Source organism: Capsicum annuum, chromosome 2 (assembly GCF_002878395.1).
Source record: "Capsicum annuum cultivar UCD-10X-F1 chromosome 2, UCD10Xv1.1, whole genome shotgun sequence".
NCBI classification, from domain to species: Eukaryota; Viridiplantae; Streptophyta; class Magnoliopsida; order Solanales; family Solanaceae; genus Capsicum; species Capsicum annuum.
In genome coordinates this window covers 94589594-94603898 of record NC_061112.1, presented here as the reverse complement: position 1 = coordinate 94603898, position 14305 = coordinate 94589594, and the positions used below count along the sequence as shown (strand labels likewise).

At 31.7% G+C, this 14305-nt stretch overlaps 1 protein-coding gene across 1 annotated transcript; it reads right to left on the bottom strand.

Moving 5' to 3' along the window:
* Nucleotides 1-6777: 6777 nt before the first annotated feature.
* On the bottom strand, nucleotides 6778-13234 carry LOC107861006 (cytochrome P450 85A3). Its single transcript, XM_016706416.2, has 9 exons — nucleotides 12980-13234; nucleotides 9603-9927; nucleotides 8740-8889; nucleotides 8406-8660; nucleotides 8238-8324; nucleotides 8062-8140; nucleotides 7650-7756; nucleotides 7204-7328; nucleotides 6778-7050 (listed from the first exon to the last, which is right to left on the bottom strand). The coding sequence occupies exons 1-9, from the start codon at nucleotides 13168-13170 to the stop codon at nucleotides 6963-6965; spliced, it is 1407 nt and encodes a 468-aa protein (XP_016561902.1). The 5' UTR covers nucleotides 13171-13234; the 3' UTR covers nucleotides 6778-6962.
* Between the last annotated feature and the right edge of the window lie 1071 nt (nucleotides 13235-14305).

Genomic DNA, 14305 nt, shown 5'->3' with positions numbered 1-14305 from the left:
CAGTGGTGAGTCCTTATCATTCAAGGATAGATTAGTTGATTTCATGTTTTCAGTCTAGTAGTTAGTTGGAGTTAGTTGAGGCCTATCCCATCAACTCACAATTATTTAGTTTAGAGGCTTTTCAGATATTATAATCAGTTAGTTATTCAGTTTATCTAAGATTTTTGTACTTTATCAGACTCAGATAGTTATTTCTTCTTACTCATAGTTTAGTATTTGTTTCAGTTATTAAAACCTTATGGTGTATTAGTTATTCTTCCACATTTATGATCTTGTTGTTCAGTGCTCACAGAAGGTACTAGCTCATAGGTTAGCTTGTAGTCCCTTGGAATTGTAAGCACCGTGTGACGCTCAGGGTGTACTCTCGGGGTGTTACACTATACCTGGGTTCATCAAAGTTTTTTTTCTTTATTTGCTTAAGTATTGTCTTATGTTTGTCTCATGCATATTAAATTGGATGCATAGATAAAATATTTATCACCATCAAATAGGTGAAATTTATTTCAGTGTGAGTTGTTTATAAGATTGACAAAGCAGTGAAATTGATGTAAGAAATAATATATTCACTTGGTCCATTGGAACAACCTATATTTGTAGTTGAGATACCAATAAGAATTGAGAACAATGACATATACAGTGCAAGTTAACAAAAAAATAATGCAAAATCAAGTTGATTTTATTCTTATGAAAGAATACTAAAAATAGATGAATCCATGAAAGAAAGAGAATTAAAAAGGAAGGTAGCAAAAAGCAAAATGAAGGTGGCAAGGGGTCTCCAAAGAGGAGTGGGATTCCTCAAAAGAAGGTATCCAAAAAAGAATAATACTCCTTAGAAGGAAAATCAAGACGACTTGAAGAAAACACGTATCTACATCTTTAAATATCCAAGAGCTCCCACAAAATTTATTTGTGCACTCATACAATAACAAAGGCAAATCAGAGATTGATTCTTGAAGTGCTGAGTGAAGAACTTCTAGAAAGAACAGGTCCATAGAGTAGAGTCTGGTATAGGTTTAACTTGATTGTATTAGGATTGTTCTTTGAGTTATAACCATTTGTTCTTTCATAATTTTTAGTATGCTATAAACTGGAATGGGAGTTAGTGGTCAAGTTGGGATAACTTGAAGACTTGGGAACACAAGCCAAATGTAGTTTGTGTGAGTTTAAGAATTAGAGTTTATAATTCCTTTAGGTTACAGATTTTGTAATCATTGTTTGAGTGTCTCAATATTTTAGTGAAATTAGGTTAAATTCTATAGAGGCACAGGTCATGGTGTTTTACACCTATTATGAGCAGGGTGGTATCCACATAAAATATTGTGTTCTTCTTTTACTTCTTTTATCATGGTAGTGGAACATGTTGGGTAACCCATTTCATCATTAGAAAATAGTTATCTACAAATCACTAAAACACTAGTGTGTGTAGAATATCAAAATTTTATACTTCTTTTCTTTCATAGTGAAAAACTCTTTCTACTTTTGCTTGGAGGATTATCCTAGCCAAACTTCGTTAAATTCTTATGTTGTTTTTATTCTCAATATTCTTTGATTTGTGGTAATATCTTAGTTAACCCATAATATTTTGTAATAATTGGTATCAGGGCCAAATTGAGGTTTCTACATATAATCAAGGGTGAAGATGTCTCCATCATCTTGAACAAAGTATGAAATAGAGAAATTTAATAGCAATATAGTTGTTTTAGACTATGAAATATTAGAATGAAAGGGTTTTGGAAGGCAATTGAAAAGACTTTTTCAGAAGACTTGAAAGAATTAGAGAAGCAAACCTAAAAAGAGGGTTTTGAATGTAATCTTCATGAGTGTTGCAAATAATATTCTTTTGGAAATTACTAAAACAAATCTACAACAATGATATGGGAAAAGTTGAAAGATCTATATTCTAGGAAATCACTAACAAACCACTCTATTTGAAACAAAAAGGTTGTATAATCTTGGTATGAATGAAGGTACACTGATTAAAGCTTACCTTGATGAGTTTAGTTCAGTTATAATGAACTTAAAAAGCGTAGATACCAGAATTGATAGTGAGGATCTGGTCTTGATTGCATTATGTTCTTTACTACTATTTTATGATACTTTTATCGATACATTGCTATAAGAAAAAGATAGTATCTCACTGGATGATGTTATTGCATTAAAATCTAAGAAGTTGAAGAAGAGCTTTCCAGGTAACAAAGCCGAGGGTGAAGGTATTGTGAGAGGGGAAGAACAGAACAAAAGACTTTCATAGGAAAATTTTTAATGTCAGATCAAAGTCTAGAGCAAGGAAGTAGAACTACTATGAGTGTGGAGAGCTGGGTCACTACAAAAGAGATTGTCCTAAGATGAAGGAGAAAAAATCAAAGAAGAAAGTTGATTACTCAACAAATATTATTGACACCAGCAGTAATTGTGATGACAATAACCATGTAGTAAAAGTTTTATGATCATAGACAAAACTTCTGGATTCTTGATTCTTGTGCAACTTTCCACATATGTCCACATAAGAATCGGTTTGTAACTTAAAAGCCAATATTAGGACTGTGTACCTAGGTGATGATAATTTATTATAGATTCAAGAAATTGGAAGCATCAAATTGAGAATGTTCGATGACACTATTAGAAATATTAAGTGTTGGCATGTTCCTTAAAAGAAGAATTTGATTTCTAATTTGACTTTGGATAATAAAGTTTATAAGTTTCACTCAGAAAATGGAACAGTTAAAGTGTAAAGGCTCCATGGTACTCATAAAGGGAAAAATGTATTCTAGATTGTATTATCTTTAAGTAGGTATAGTTGAAGAGGAAATAATTGTAGCTTCGGGGAAGAGTGATCTGAATTAGTCTCAATTGTGGAACTTGCAACTTAGTTATATGAACAAGGTATTAAATTTATTGAACAAACAAAATTTGTTGGATGGTTACAAAATCATGCTTTGAATTTTTGTGAGCATTATGTGTTTGGTAAGTAAACAAAGGTGAAGTTCAGCAAGAAGGCAGAAAACAAAAGCAAAGAAAAGTTAGATTATATGTATGCAGACTTGTGGTGTTCAAGAAGAATTTCCTACAAAAGTAGTGCTAGATACTTTATAACTTTAATTGACGATTACTCAAAAATTGTATAGGTATATTTTTCAAAAATAAATGATAAAACATTTTTTAAATAAAATACGAGGGTTGAAAGACAGGCTTTCACAACTTAGAGTTTAAGGATTTGTAAGGCAGAGATGGAATAGTGACACATCGCACTTGAATCGAAGCACCATAATAAAATGGTGTTGTGGAATGAATGAATAGAACACTTTGTGATAGGGTAAAAAGTATGCACTCATGTGTTATCAAGGATTTTTAGGCTGAGAAATCAATACAACTGATTATTTGGTCAATAGATCTTCATCCACAATTATTGAGTTCAAAATTCCTTGTAAGTTTTGGTCTAGTTCACCTTTTGATTATTTAAATTTGAGGATATTTGGCTGTCGTACTTATGCTCATGTGAGGGCTGGAAAATTTGAGTAGACTGGTAAAAAAGTGCATATTTCTAGGGTATGAAACTGGAGTGAAAGGTTATAAGTTATGGTGCAAAAATTAGAAGACTCCATAGTTAATTATTAGCAGGGACATTATGTTCAATAAATCTACCTCACTGGGCAGTCAAACGAAGAAGGTAATAACAGAAACAAATCATGGTGTCAGTTATCGTATAAAGCTAGTAACTGAATCTCTACTAGCTCAGTCTAGTAGTTCAGAAGTGGAGGGGTGCAAGAAAATTAATCAAGATAATAATATAGATGCTCCTATGCAACAAATTTTGTATAGAATTGCACCTAATAGAGAGAAGAGAGTGATCGACCAACCAAAGAGGTTTGCAAATATAGTTGATAAAAATCTTCTTGGATATAGAAACTATGTGAAATTTTCTTTGTTGGTTGTAGAGACCGTTGATGTGATTGATCCAAATAGCTATGAAGAATCTATTTCTATTTTAGAAGTATGTCGATGCGTTGGTAATGTGGGTAAAGAAATTGAGTCACTTCATAAAAATCAAACATGAAAGTTTAGTTCATGGTTAAGAGGACAAACAGGTAGTAGGCTGCAAAGGGGATGTTGATGTGAACAAAGTGTCTACATATAATAATCCGCCATATATGATAATCAAAGCAATTTCGTCCAATAAGTTTATGCATTGCCTTAACATGATTGGTGTGTTCAGTACTCGGTGAGACCTTTCAAAGGCTGAGGGAAAGACTGATATAGATCTAACCTATGAAGATGAAGATAAACCTAAAGAAGGGGATGAAAACTGAGAACACTAATACAAGGAGCAAACACAATTGGGTTTAAGAAGCAAAAACCCAAACTAATACATACAATGTAAAGATAGATATCTTGACATAGAAACATACAAACCAAAGGATGTATCAAATTCTTAGACCCTTAAGACCTATATGAGTAACATCAAGATCTTACGTTGACACAAAAGTAACTCAATCTTCCCCAAGCACCAACGTTTCTAAGCCAAATACGAACACTAGTGAAATCCAACACTATATGCTAGCCCTTATTACAATCTCAGAAAAAAGAGAAGAAAAGGTGTTTCAAAATTTGTCTTTCAATATCATTCAATAACTAATGAGAAATAAGCCTAAGGAAGTTTATTTATAGCTATTACATAAAAAGACCAAGTGGCCCTTAATGAAATGGGGCGCTCTTGGAGTGTAGGGTTCCTTCCTCTCTCTTGAACTTGTGCCAATGATCAAAAAGCCCTTTAATGAAGGCGCCCTTGGAGTGTAAGACTCCTTCTCCTCTCTTAAACTTGTGCAATTCTTTGGAGTGGTTCAAAAGACCTCCACACACTTTCATCTTCATGAGTATGTCTTGAACTTGGCTCCTTGAGAAAGGTCTTGTACTCCTTACACCCGTATCAAAGATAGAGAGATGTGCCTATTGATGAAGGAAATTCAACTCAAGGGAAAGATATATTAATTATGTCTTGAATTTTTCCCTTGTGTATTTTATAAAACTCTTAATCCTTATTGATTTAGGAGACCCATTGCCCTAATAGATTTGGGAAACGAATATATTGTCCTTGTAAGATTGGGAGAACATTTTTCTTATAGGTTTGGGATTACTTGGAATTGATATATTGAGGATATAGTTGGGGATTCTAAAGCATTATATAATTCATATTTTTTTTCATAGTGAAAAACTCTCTCTGCTTTTGCTTGGAGGATTAGGCCTAGCCGAACCTCGTTGAATCCATATGTTATTCTTCTTCTCTATTTTTTTATTTGTGGTTGTGTGCTAGTTAACCCTCAATATTTCTACAACAGGATGATTGTGGTGAGAATGAAAAATTATTTTTTAAAATAAGTGATTGTATTACCAAAGTAAGATATGCAGTACAGAGGGAGGACCTAGCTGCTGGACATAGTCCCCGTAGTCGAGATCCGGCAACACATAGAAATGAAAGAAGAAGAAAAAAGTATTATTGGCCTCGCTAGGATTAAACTTCTGATCTTCCAGCCATTCCACAAGTCGACTTCATTTACCAGTATTCACATGGATTTCTCAGGAGACTCTCTTCTGCTTGAAAATTTTGAGATTTCTTACCCTCAAAATATCATAAATAGTCGAAGCCTATACCATTTTATACACTTGCGCCGTGGGTGCGTGCATTCCTTTTTGCATATTAAGCAGCCCAACCTAGTTCCTTCTCTCATGTCATATATAGGACTCCTTTTAAATGTTCCTGTATGCTAGCAATTTCTTCTAAATCTTAGTAGAAAAGTTCCAAGTGAAGAAGAGATATGCAATAGCCTTATCTGACTCTTCGTATAGCAGGCAAGTCTGACCATTCAGAATCCCCCACTTAAAAAGTCTATCTTTAGTGGGTATGTTTTTGTTAGTTTCCAGAGAGAGTGAAGAACATAAGAAACTGATTTTTCTTGTTGATGAACAAGTGAAACATGAGTTTGATAAATTAACAGAGAGATGTTGATGAAAGCAAAAACTACATCTTTATTGCAGATTTAAACTTATTTATAAGTTACAATCCTAACTAAAACTAAGTAACCAACTCCTAAGGATACGGATAACAACTAAAGATAAGATAGAAACCAAATAACTGCCGACAGATAACAACTTCTATTCAGATAACTTATAAGACTGTTGCAACACATGCATTTTTCTAACAGGTTTTATGAACAACCAATTGTAGGGTAAAGATCCACGTTGATAATCTATAATTGTTACAAACCAACCTCTTCCAGCTTACTATCTGAAAATGTCCTGTGAGCTTTTGGTAGAACGGATCAGTTGAGAATTATTGTAGATTCATCATTCTTTCAATTTATCCTTTTTGGTGCAAAGGTTCCACAACAACTTACTACATACTGATTGTTGCGTTGCTTCATACTGAAATGTCTAAGATGTTCAAGCTGCTCCTGTGGCTTTAGGATATATATCCTATCCTAGACTAACAAGACTTGAACCAAGAACACATGCATGAACGGAGAACAAAACAAACTCAATTAATTGGATTCTCCCTGCGTAGGAAAAGAATTTATAGTTAAGGTTTTAGTTCTACTAAGCATCCTGTCCAGAAGGAGTTGACATTGTACAATGGAGAATCTTTTGGTGCTAAGAGAAATGAATGAAGAACTATATTAAAGCAATCTAATATGAATATTTGATTTGGACTCTTTTGATGCTAACAGAAATGTACGAAGAACTATAAAAGCAATCTAATATGAATACTTGATTTGGACAATTCTTAGTAAGAAGCAGCAGAAGCTCAACTTACATATTTTAAATTTAAAAACTATGCTCGAACTTAATAATTCTGATTCAACCAGGCTTATTCGATTAAGCTCGATTGCAATTTATTTAATTCAAAAATAAAATATTAAAATTAAAACTTCCTATTCAATCCAAACTGTCCGAACGCGCGCCGCTGCCGGTCAGTAAGCTGAAACCTTAACCCATAGACCGTTTGGTGCTTCAACTCTAGGAAATTTCACCAATTCATCTCCTCCCACTTCTTCCCACCTGTGCAGCATTAACACAAAAACACTAGTAATGTTATTCAAACTAGAAATTCTAATTTTAACAATATAATACTGTATTATTGTGCATGTGTATCTAATTAATATAAAATTCAAAATTTTAATTAAAGGGAAATGGTTATAATAATTTTTTTACCTGTATCTTGTTACGAAGTAATGAAGAAATGTAGAAATTTCTGCAACACCAAGTTCCTTTCCAGGACAAAGCCTAGTACCTCCTCCAAATATCAAGAACGAACTTTGATACTCCAAGCTCTTTTCCTACATTATAGCATCCATTTTCTTGTAAAAATAAAATATGCTACATATAATAAAAAACTACTTTTCCTATATGTGTGTACTGTGTATAGAGAGACATAAAATAATTTTAAAATATTATTATTTTTTGGAAACTCCAAAAATATCCGCAACACCATCCAAATATGCACCGAGAAAACTCACTCCTCTACTGAGAAGTCATTGGCAGGAAAATTAACCCCTCACCAGACTGACCTTCATTATGAAATAGCATCCCCTGCACCAACTCAGTAACCTTAGCTTTACGAGTAATTATAATAGTGTTATGTAGAGCGTATTACTAACCAGCCATCTCCATGGGTTAAAGGTATATGGGTCAGGATAAATCTGTGGATCATAATTAAGCTCTCTTGTATACACATATATCCTCCATCCTTTAGGAATGATGTATCCTACAAAAGAAGATGAGAAAAACACATTAAAATAATGGTTAAGTCTAATTTATTCATGAACTACATAAAATAAATTAATATACACTTGCAAGCAATAATTGAGTATTTATTGTTATTGATTGAGTGAATTTGATATATATTATGAAGTCATGGAGTGATAACAAGTCGCCCTGAACACTGATAGCACCATCAAAACAATTACTAAGATACCGTATATTATAAGGATTCAAATAATATACAAATGAAGCATAAATTTTTTGTAGTATGATTTAAGTTCTTATTATAATAGTCATACGCTGGCTCACCATTTAATTCCATATCCTGTGTGGTTTTCCTAAGAACACCATTTACAATCGTTGCTAATCTGTTGGTCTCAAATATCACCTGCACCACATAAAAAAAAAAAAAGAAAAAGATTAAGTTGGCTAATTAAAATTCATTAATTTCACGTTTTATCTAAATATAAAAATGTTGCACTTACAGCTCTTGTGAATTTCATAGCTGTATAATCATTGTAATCAATAGGATCCTCCAGACTTTTCTTTTCTCTGATTGCCAGATGTTCTTTCTACAAAATTATGATTAATTAATCAATTTAATTAAGATGAATTAATTAATAAAAAATGTTGATTAATTATTAAATACTTACTCTAAGTTCTTCAAGAGCTGCTGGATGATCATGGAGATATTTGACTGTCATCATAGAAGTAGTGGATACAGTTTCATATCCAGAGTATATTATTGTAATGATTTGATCAATGATCTCTTCATCTGTTAATTTGAATCTATTTTTCGCTTCGCCATTAATGTTCATCATAGAACCAAGCATGTCTTGTTGAATTTCCTTGCTAGCTCTTCTATCTTCTATTGTTTTTTGCAGTAGTTTGACGATGTTTTTCCTCGCCTGGACACAGTCATATATACTGTAAAAATTTGCTATACTGTCGGTTGTCAGTGTATATAAGTTAAGTATGTTACTTCACCTGAAATCCGCGATGATAGTTTGTAGTTGGAAGGTTGATAGGCAGTGATAAGGTCCCTAGTACAAGTTTGAAGAATTCAGTCCTGAATTCTTCAACTATTGAGCTAGATGCAAATCCACCAATTTGTTTCAATGATGAGAAAAGTGCCATCTGCAGGGGGGAGGGGGAGCAATTTGTTAGCATTTTAAAAGATTTGAGGATGTGTTTGGTACGAAAGAAAATGTATTGTTAAGATTTTTTTTCTCAAAAATAACTGATGTTTACATTTATTTTTAGATATTTGATAAGAAAGCAAAACAAATTAACTCAAAAATATTTATATGAAATGTAGGCAAACTGCCTTATTGAGGTAAGGACTATGGGGGGTTTGGGTACTTTGGAAGAGGGAGAGTAACAAATGCCTCTTGTAGAATTAATTTACCTATTTCTATTGGGAAAGTCAATTTCTTCATTTTTAAGGAATTTGTTTTCTTAGAAAAAGCATGTTACAGAAAATTTGACCAATCAAATTACATGTAAAAGTTATAAAATATTTTGTTCCGTACCAAACACACCATAGCTAGCATTGAAAAAGAAATAAACTAAAGCTTAGTAAAAGACAACTCAATGCATTTAAGTTTCAATTACGTGCGGGGTTCGAAGAATAATCGAACCACAAGGATTTGATTTACGCAATTTTACCTTGCATTTCTGCAAAAGACTGATTTCACAACTTAAAGCAATAATCTCTAGGTCACATGACAACAACCTTATCAGTCACTTCAGGATTCCCTTCCGAAACTAAATCTTAGTACTAGAGATTAAGAAAAAATTATTAGATTATTTCTTCAATCTAAAGAATTGAAGATATTTGTAATTAGTACCTCTTTGGTCTTTTGTTGAATATCAATGACATTGCAACTATCCCAATTGCTCAAATGGGATCTCATGAATTCATCCATTTTGGGAAAAAGTTGTTCTTTGATCATGGTAGGGCTGATCATAGATAGAAGTGCACCTCTCATGTGCTTGTGAGCAGCACCATGGACAGCTGCAATATTGAATTTTCCCAAAATGTCTAACATGGATTGTGGGTAGCCTGGGACTAATCCCTTTGCTTCATTATTCAGAATATATTCATTCACCTCTGCATCCATTGAAACAATAGTAGGGCAACCAAGTAAGTGGGATTTGAAGAAATTCCCATACCTACAAGAAAAACATCACTAATTAGTAAGAATTCACCAACCACTTTTGTCTAAATGAATATTATACAATTGCAATATGTTTCTTAAAATATATATACAATTTAAGCCAAAGTTATTAAATTTGGTTGAATCCATAATCAACACTATACATTTGGCACCGCATACACACTACGAGAAAAATACAAAATTATGACGGAATATTTTTGACAAATAAATTCATGAAATATTTGTGATTATTTTATGATAAAATTTATTAATATAAACAAAAATGTAACAGAGATGTTGATCGATCACAATATGCTTACAAATTTGTGGCATAGTTTTACTTACACAAATTTGTGATGAAAATAATGACTTTTTACAATTCTATCACAAATTTGTGATGAAAATAAGAATTTCATCACAAATTTGTGACAAATACGTTGGGACAAATCGTCACAAAATTATTGATAGAGTTGTGATTCCATCAAAATTTTAAACAAGACAATTTATTAGTAATAATAATTTTATTTTATATTATTAATTGACACTATATGTTGTTGCATAAATGTTATTATGCGCCATCAGTTAGAAACTATAGAGTTACTACTTTTAATAATGGACATTATGCACAATTTATTTGGGTTTTTTTTTTTTTTTTGCAAGAATAATGGGATTTACACATAGGAATGTCCCTCTGAGGAGTCTGATCTCAAATTGTTGGCAACACAAGCCGCGTAAGAATCAAATGGGCGGGTTGGGTTGAGATTGAAAATATTAAATTGGTTGAATTAAATATAAAATTTAGTGCAGACTCTATCCCTTTCAAAAAATAGTCAATCGCCGGGCCTCATTTTTTTTAGTAATAATAGATTATAGGTTTTTATTAAAAATAATTAGATATTATTTGTGAAAAAATAAATCCTTTTTATAAAAGTAAAGAATTATAGAAAAATTTTGATGTATTTAAAGTATGTCTCAAGAGAGATTAAATGCATTAGTTGTATTAATGCAAAAAAAAATTATTAGAAAAAATCAACTATAATATTTACAACTTTGCATCTCAAAATTTAAAATATAAATTTTATAAAAATAATTTTTTTTTTAAATTCAGATCTCCATTTGATTTTTGCCTTAGGTCATCAATTTGCTTGTGCCGGTCCTGATCGAGTGGGGACATGACCCGTCCGATTTTTTTTTGAATTGAAATGAGTTAAAGATAGGATTGGGTCTTGACCATTTCAATTTGATCCTCTTAGCCTAAAAAAATATTAATAAATTAATATTTACCCCTTGTAAACCCAACTCAACAAAATAAATTTAATTGGGATTGGAAAGTTGGGTGGCTAGGTACTGAGTGGGGGTGAGGGGGTAGGGATGGTGTAAGAATTTTTTTAAAAAATTCAATTTTTGTAAAAAAAATAAATTATTTTTGGAGAGGTATGTGGGGTAGGGGGTTAAGATGGGAATGGGGTTAGAATTTTGGTTAAAATAAAATTTTAATTTTTTTTAAAAAATAATTTTTTGGGAAAGGAGTATGTCATTGGGCGGAGGGTAGAGGATGGGGGTGGAGGGTAGAGGGTGATGGGGAATGGGGTAAGATTTTAAAAAAGAAATTACTTTTTAAAAAAATAAATATTTTTTTTTAAAAAAAAAAGTTGTCGAAATAAAAAGAATATTTGAGAGCGGTGTGGCGTGGGGGTGGGTGTGGTGTAGGGAAAGAATGGGGGTTTTGGTAAGAGTTTTTTTTCTAAAAAAAAAAAAAAGTTAACTTATTTTAAAAAAATATATTCTTTTGAGGGATGAGGTATTGTCGTATGGAGGTAGGGAGAGTGCAGGGGGTAGCAGAGATGGGGGTTGGGGTAAGATTGTTTTTTTATATAACAAAAAAAAATATTTTTCTTAAAAAGATTTTTTTGCGGGAGGGATAGGAAATGCGGGAAAAGGTGGAGGGTAGAGTTTTGATCGTGGGGTAAGAAAAAATTTTTAACTTTTTTTCAAAAAAAAATTTAAATTAATTTTTTGGAGTGGAGGTGGGGGTGGGGCTTCGGGGTAGGAAAGAGGATGGGGATGAGGTGGGGTGGGGACAACACAAAAATTATAAAAAATCTTTTAATAAATAAAAGTAATATATTTAATGGAGGCAGCGTGGTGGTCGGGTAAGATGAGGGTGTAGTGGGATTTGGGTGAGATGGGTGATTTTAAAAGTGGAAGGACGCATTGTCGCTTGTTTTACCTATTTTTATTAAGAAAAATATTTTTCTATAAAACAAGTTGAAGTGGAGATTGAATTGGATTCATTTGAACCCAATTTAAAAATAGGTTGAGACTTAATGAATTAAGATTTACCCAAATCTCAATAGTAAATTATCTTAAATCCAACCCATTAAATATTAAACGGATCAACTCAATGTGGATTCATTTTAATACCTCTAAATATGATTTAATTATTATTTATTTTTAAAAAAATTTAATTTTGTGACAAACATATGAGCTTTTACTCCATATTGCGAAAATTTTTATGTTTATCATGTTAATTTTTTTTCTTTGTTAATAGTATCATCTTACAAATTTTTATCTTTATCATGTTATTTTATGACAACTTAGCGAAACTTGTCTCTAATGAGACGGATGATTCCGTTACAAATTTATCAAAATATTTGTAATACAATTACTATACCGTCACAAAAAAATTAACTATGAGCGAAAATGTGCCTATCAAAAATTTATCAGTATGTTACAAAGTCAAATTTGGGAGGATTCTTTCATCACACTTCTTTTTTTTTTTTTTTCTTCTTGTGAAGGCATCACCAAAAGTTCAAGTCCTAATACTAATGACTAAGATAATTAGTATAAGAAATTTTACTAGAAAATTTAAAAAACATATTAAAATCTACGAGAATTTAGACATATACATAAGAAATATTAAAAGTGAAAGAGCGAAAAAAAATAAATGTATATACCTTGAAATTTTACAAGAAAATTTTAAAAACATATTAAAATCTACGAGAATTTAGACATATACATAAGAAATATTAAAACCGAAAGAGCAAAAAAAAAAAAAATGTATATACCTGGTTCTCTGATTTTTCATGAAGTTAGGTCCTTGTTTACAGAACTCTTTAGTCTGACCAAAAATTGGCCAGCCTATAGTTCCAGGAGGCAAACTTTTATTGTTGTACGCAATATCATTCCATGTAAATAAAGCAAAACCCAGCATGCAAAATTCAAAAATCACAACTAAAACAACTAAGAAGAAGTCCATCGATGCTCCTAACAATTACGAAGCGCCAAGACCACTTTACACACAAAGACTAATTAATTGTCTAGGCATCCTTTGATTCATACATTTTTAAGTCATAATAATTTATTGAGCATGTGATAAGCTTATATAGACCAATAAATATCAAATTATTGTTTATTTTTACAAAAAGCAATTAATTACTTGCTATAAATTCACTGTCCATTTACAATTTCATTAATAAGTCTCTGTTATAAACTTGTAATTGAATATGTTTTATTCTTTTCTAGAAAAATAGCATTTTATTATCTAAAAAATTTAAAGAAATTTTTAATAATTTGAAAACAAGCAGAGCCGCCACTTATTTCAAAAAAGAAAAGTTAAGAAAATTTAGAAAGATTTTAAAAGACTTGAAAACAAGAAAAAGTCCTATAAAATAGAGAACCCATGTAAGGTTCAATTATTCCTTTTAAGAAAAATGAGATGCCACTTAAAAACATCTACAAAAAGTTGTTGACTAAATATTTTGACTAAATTTATTTAACTAACTTGAAAAAAGGAAAAAAAAAAATTATTACAATACTATAATGTCATTTAAAATCTAATGTTTTTTAGAAAAAAAAAAATTGTGTTTTAAAGAGTTGTAACTTATTTATTTTGGTAATTAACAAACTTCATTAATTATAGATTTAGCAAAGTCATCTCAACTTGGTATGGTCTATTAAGCAGACTACAAGACCCAAAACAACTAAACACGATCAAGCATAATACTTGTTTAGAAAATCAAATTATGAACCACTCTTTAAATTCCAGGAGGTCCACGAACTGTACAGGTATAAGCAAGATCCTTGACTAAAGTTTCCACGGATTTGCTCTTGTTCTCAAATTGTCGCTAGTTTCTTTCAAGTCATATAGCGTAAATGCACTTGGCATTCACCATTTTGAAGAGTTGAGCTTGTTGTTTGAAGAGATGAACTTGCTGAGATTTGCCTTTAGCGTACTTAATGTTCCATACAATAAATTTCTCCCAATTAGTGGTTGCACAATCTGCTTGTTTTATCCATCTTAATCTCTTGTCAAAAGTTCTCTGGTCACCCGATAATGCACAATCAAGTGTTCATGTGTTTTTGGAAGCTGTTGGTACAAGACACAAGTTGGG

Excerpts from the sequence above, each read along its gene's own strand:
- LOC107861006 (XM_016706416.2), bottom strand. The coding sequence starts at position 13,170 with ATGGACTTCTTCTTAGTTGTTTTAGTTGTGATTTTTGAATTTTGCATG. Across the intron at positions 9,928-12,979 it reads ATGAAAAATCAGAGAACCAG|GTATGGGAATTTCTTCAAAT; the intron begins GTATATACATTT and ends TTTTTCTTGTAG. Across the intron at positions 8,890-9,602 it reads TTCAACAAAAGACCAAAGAG|ATGGCACTTTTCTCATCATT; the intron begins GTACTAATTACA and ends TCCCCCCTGCAG.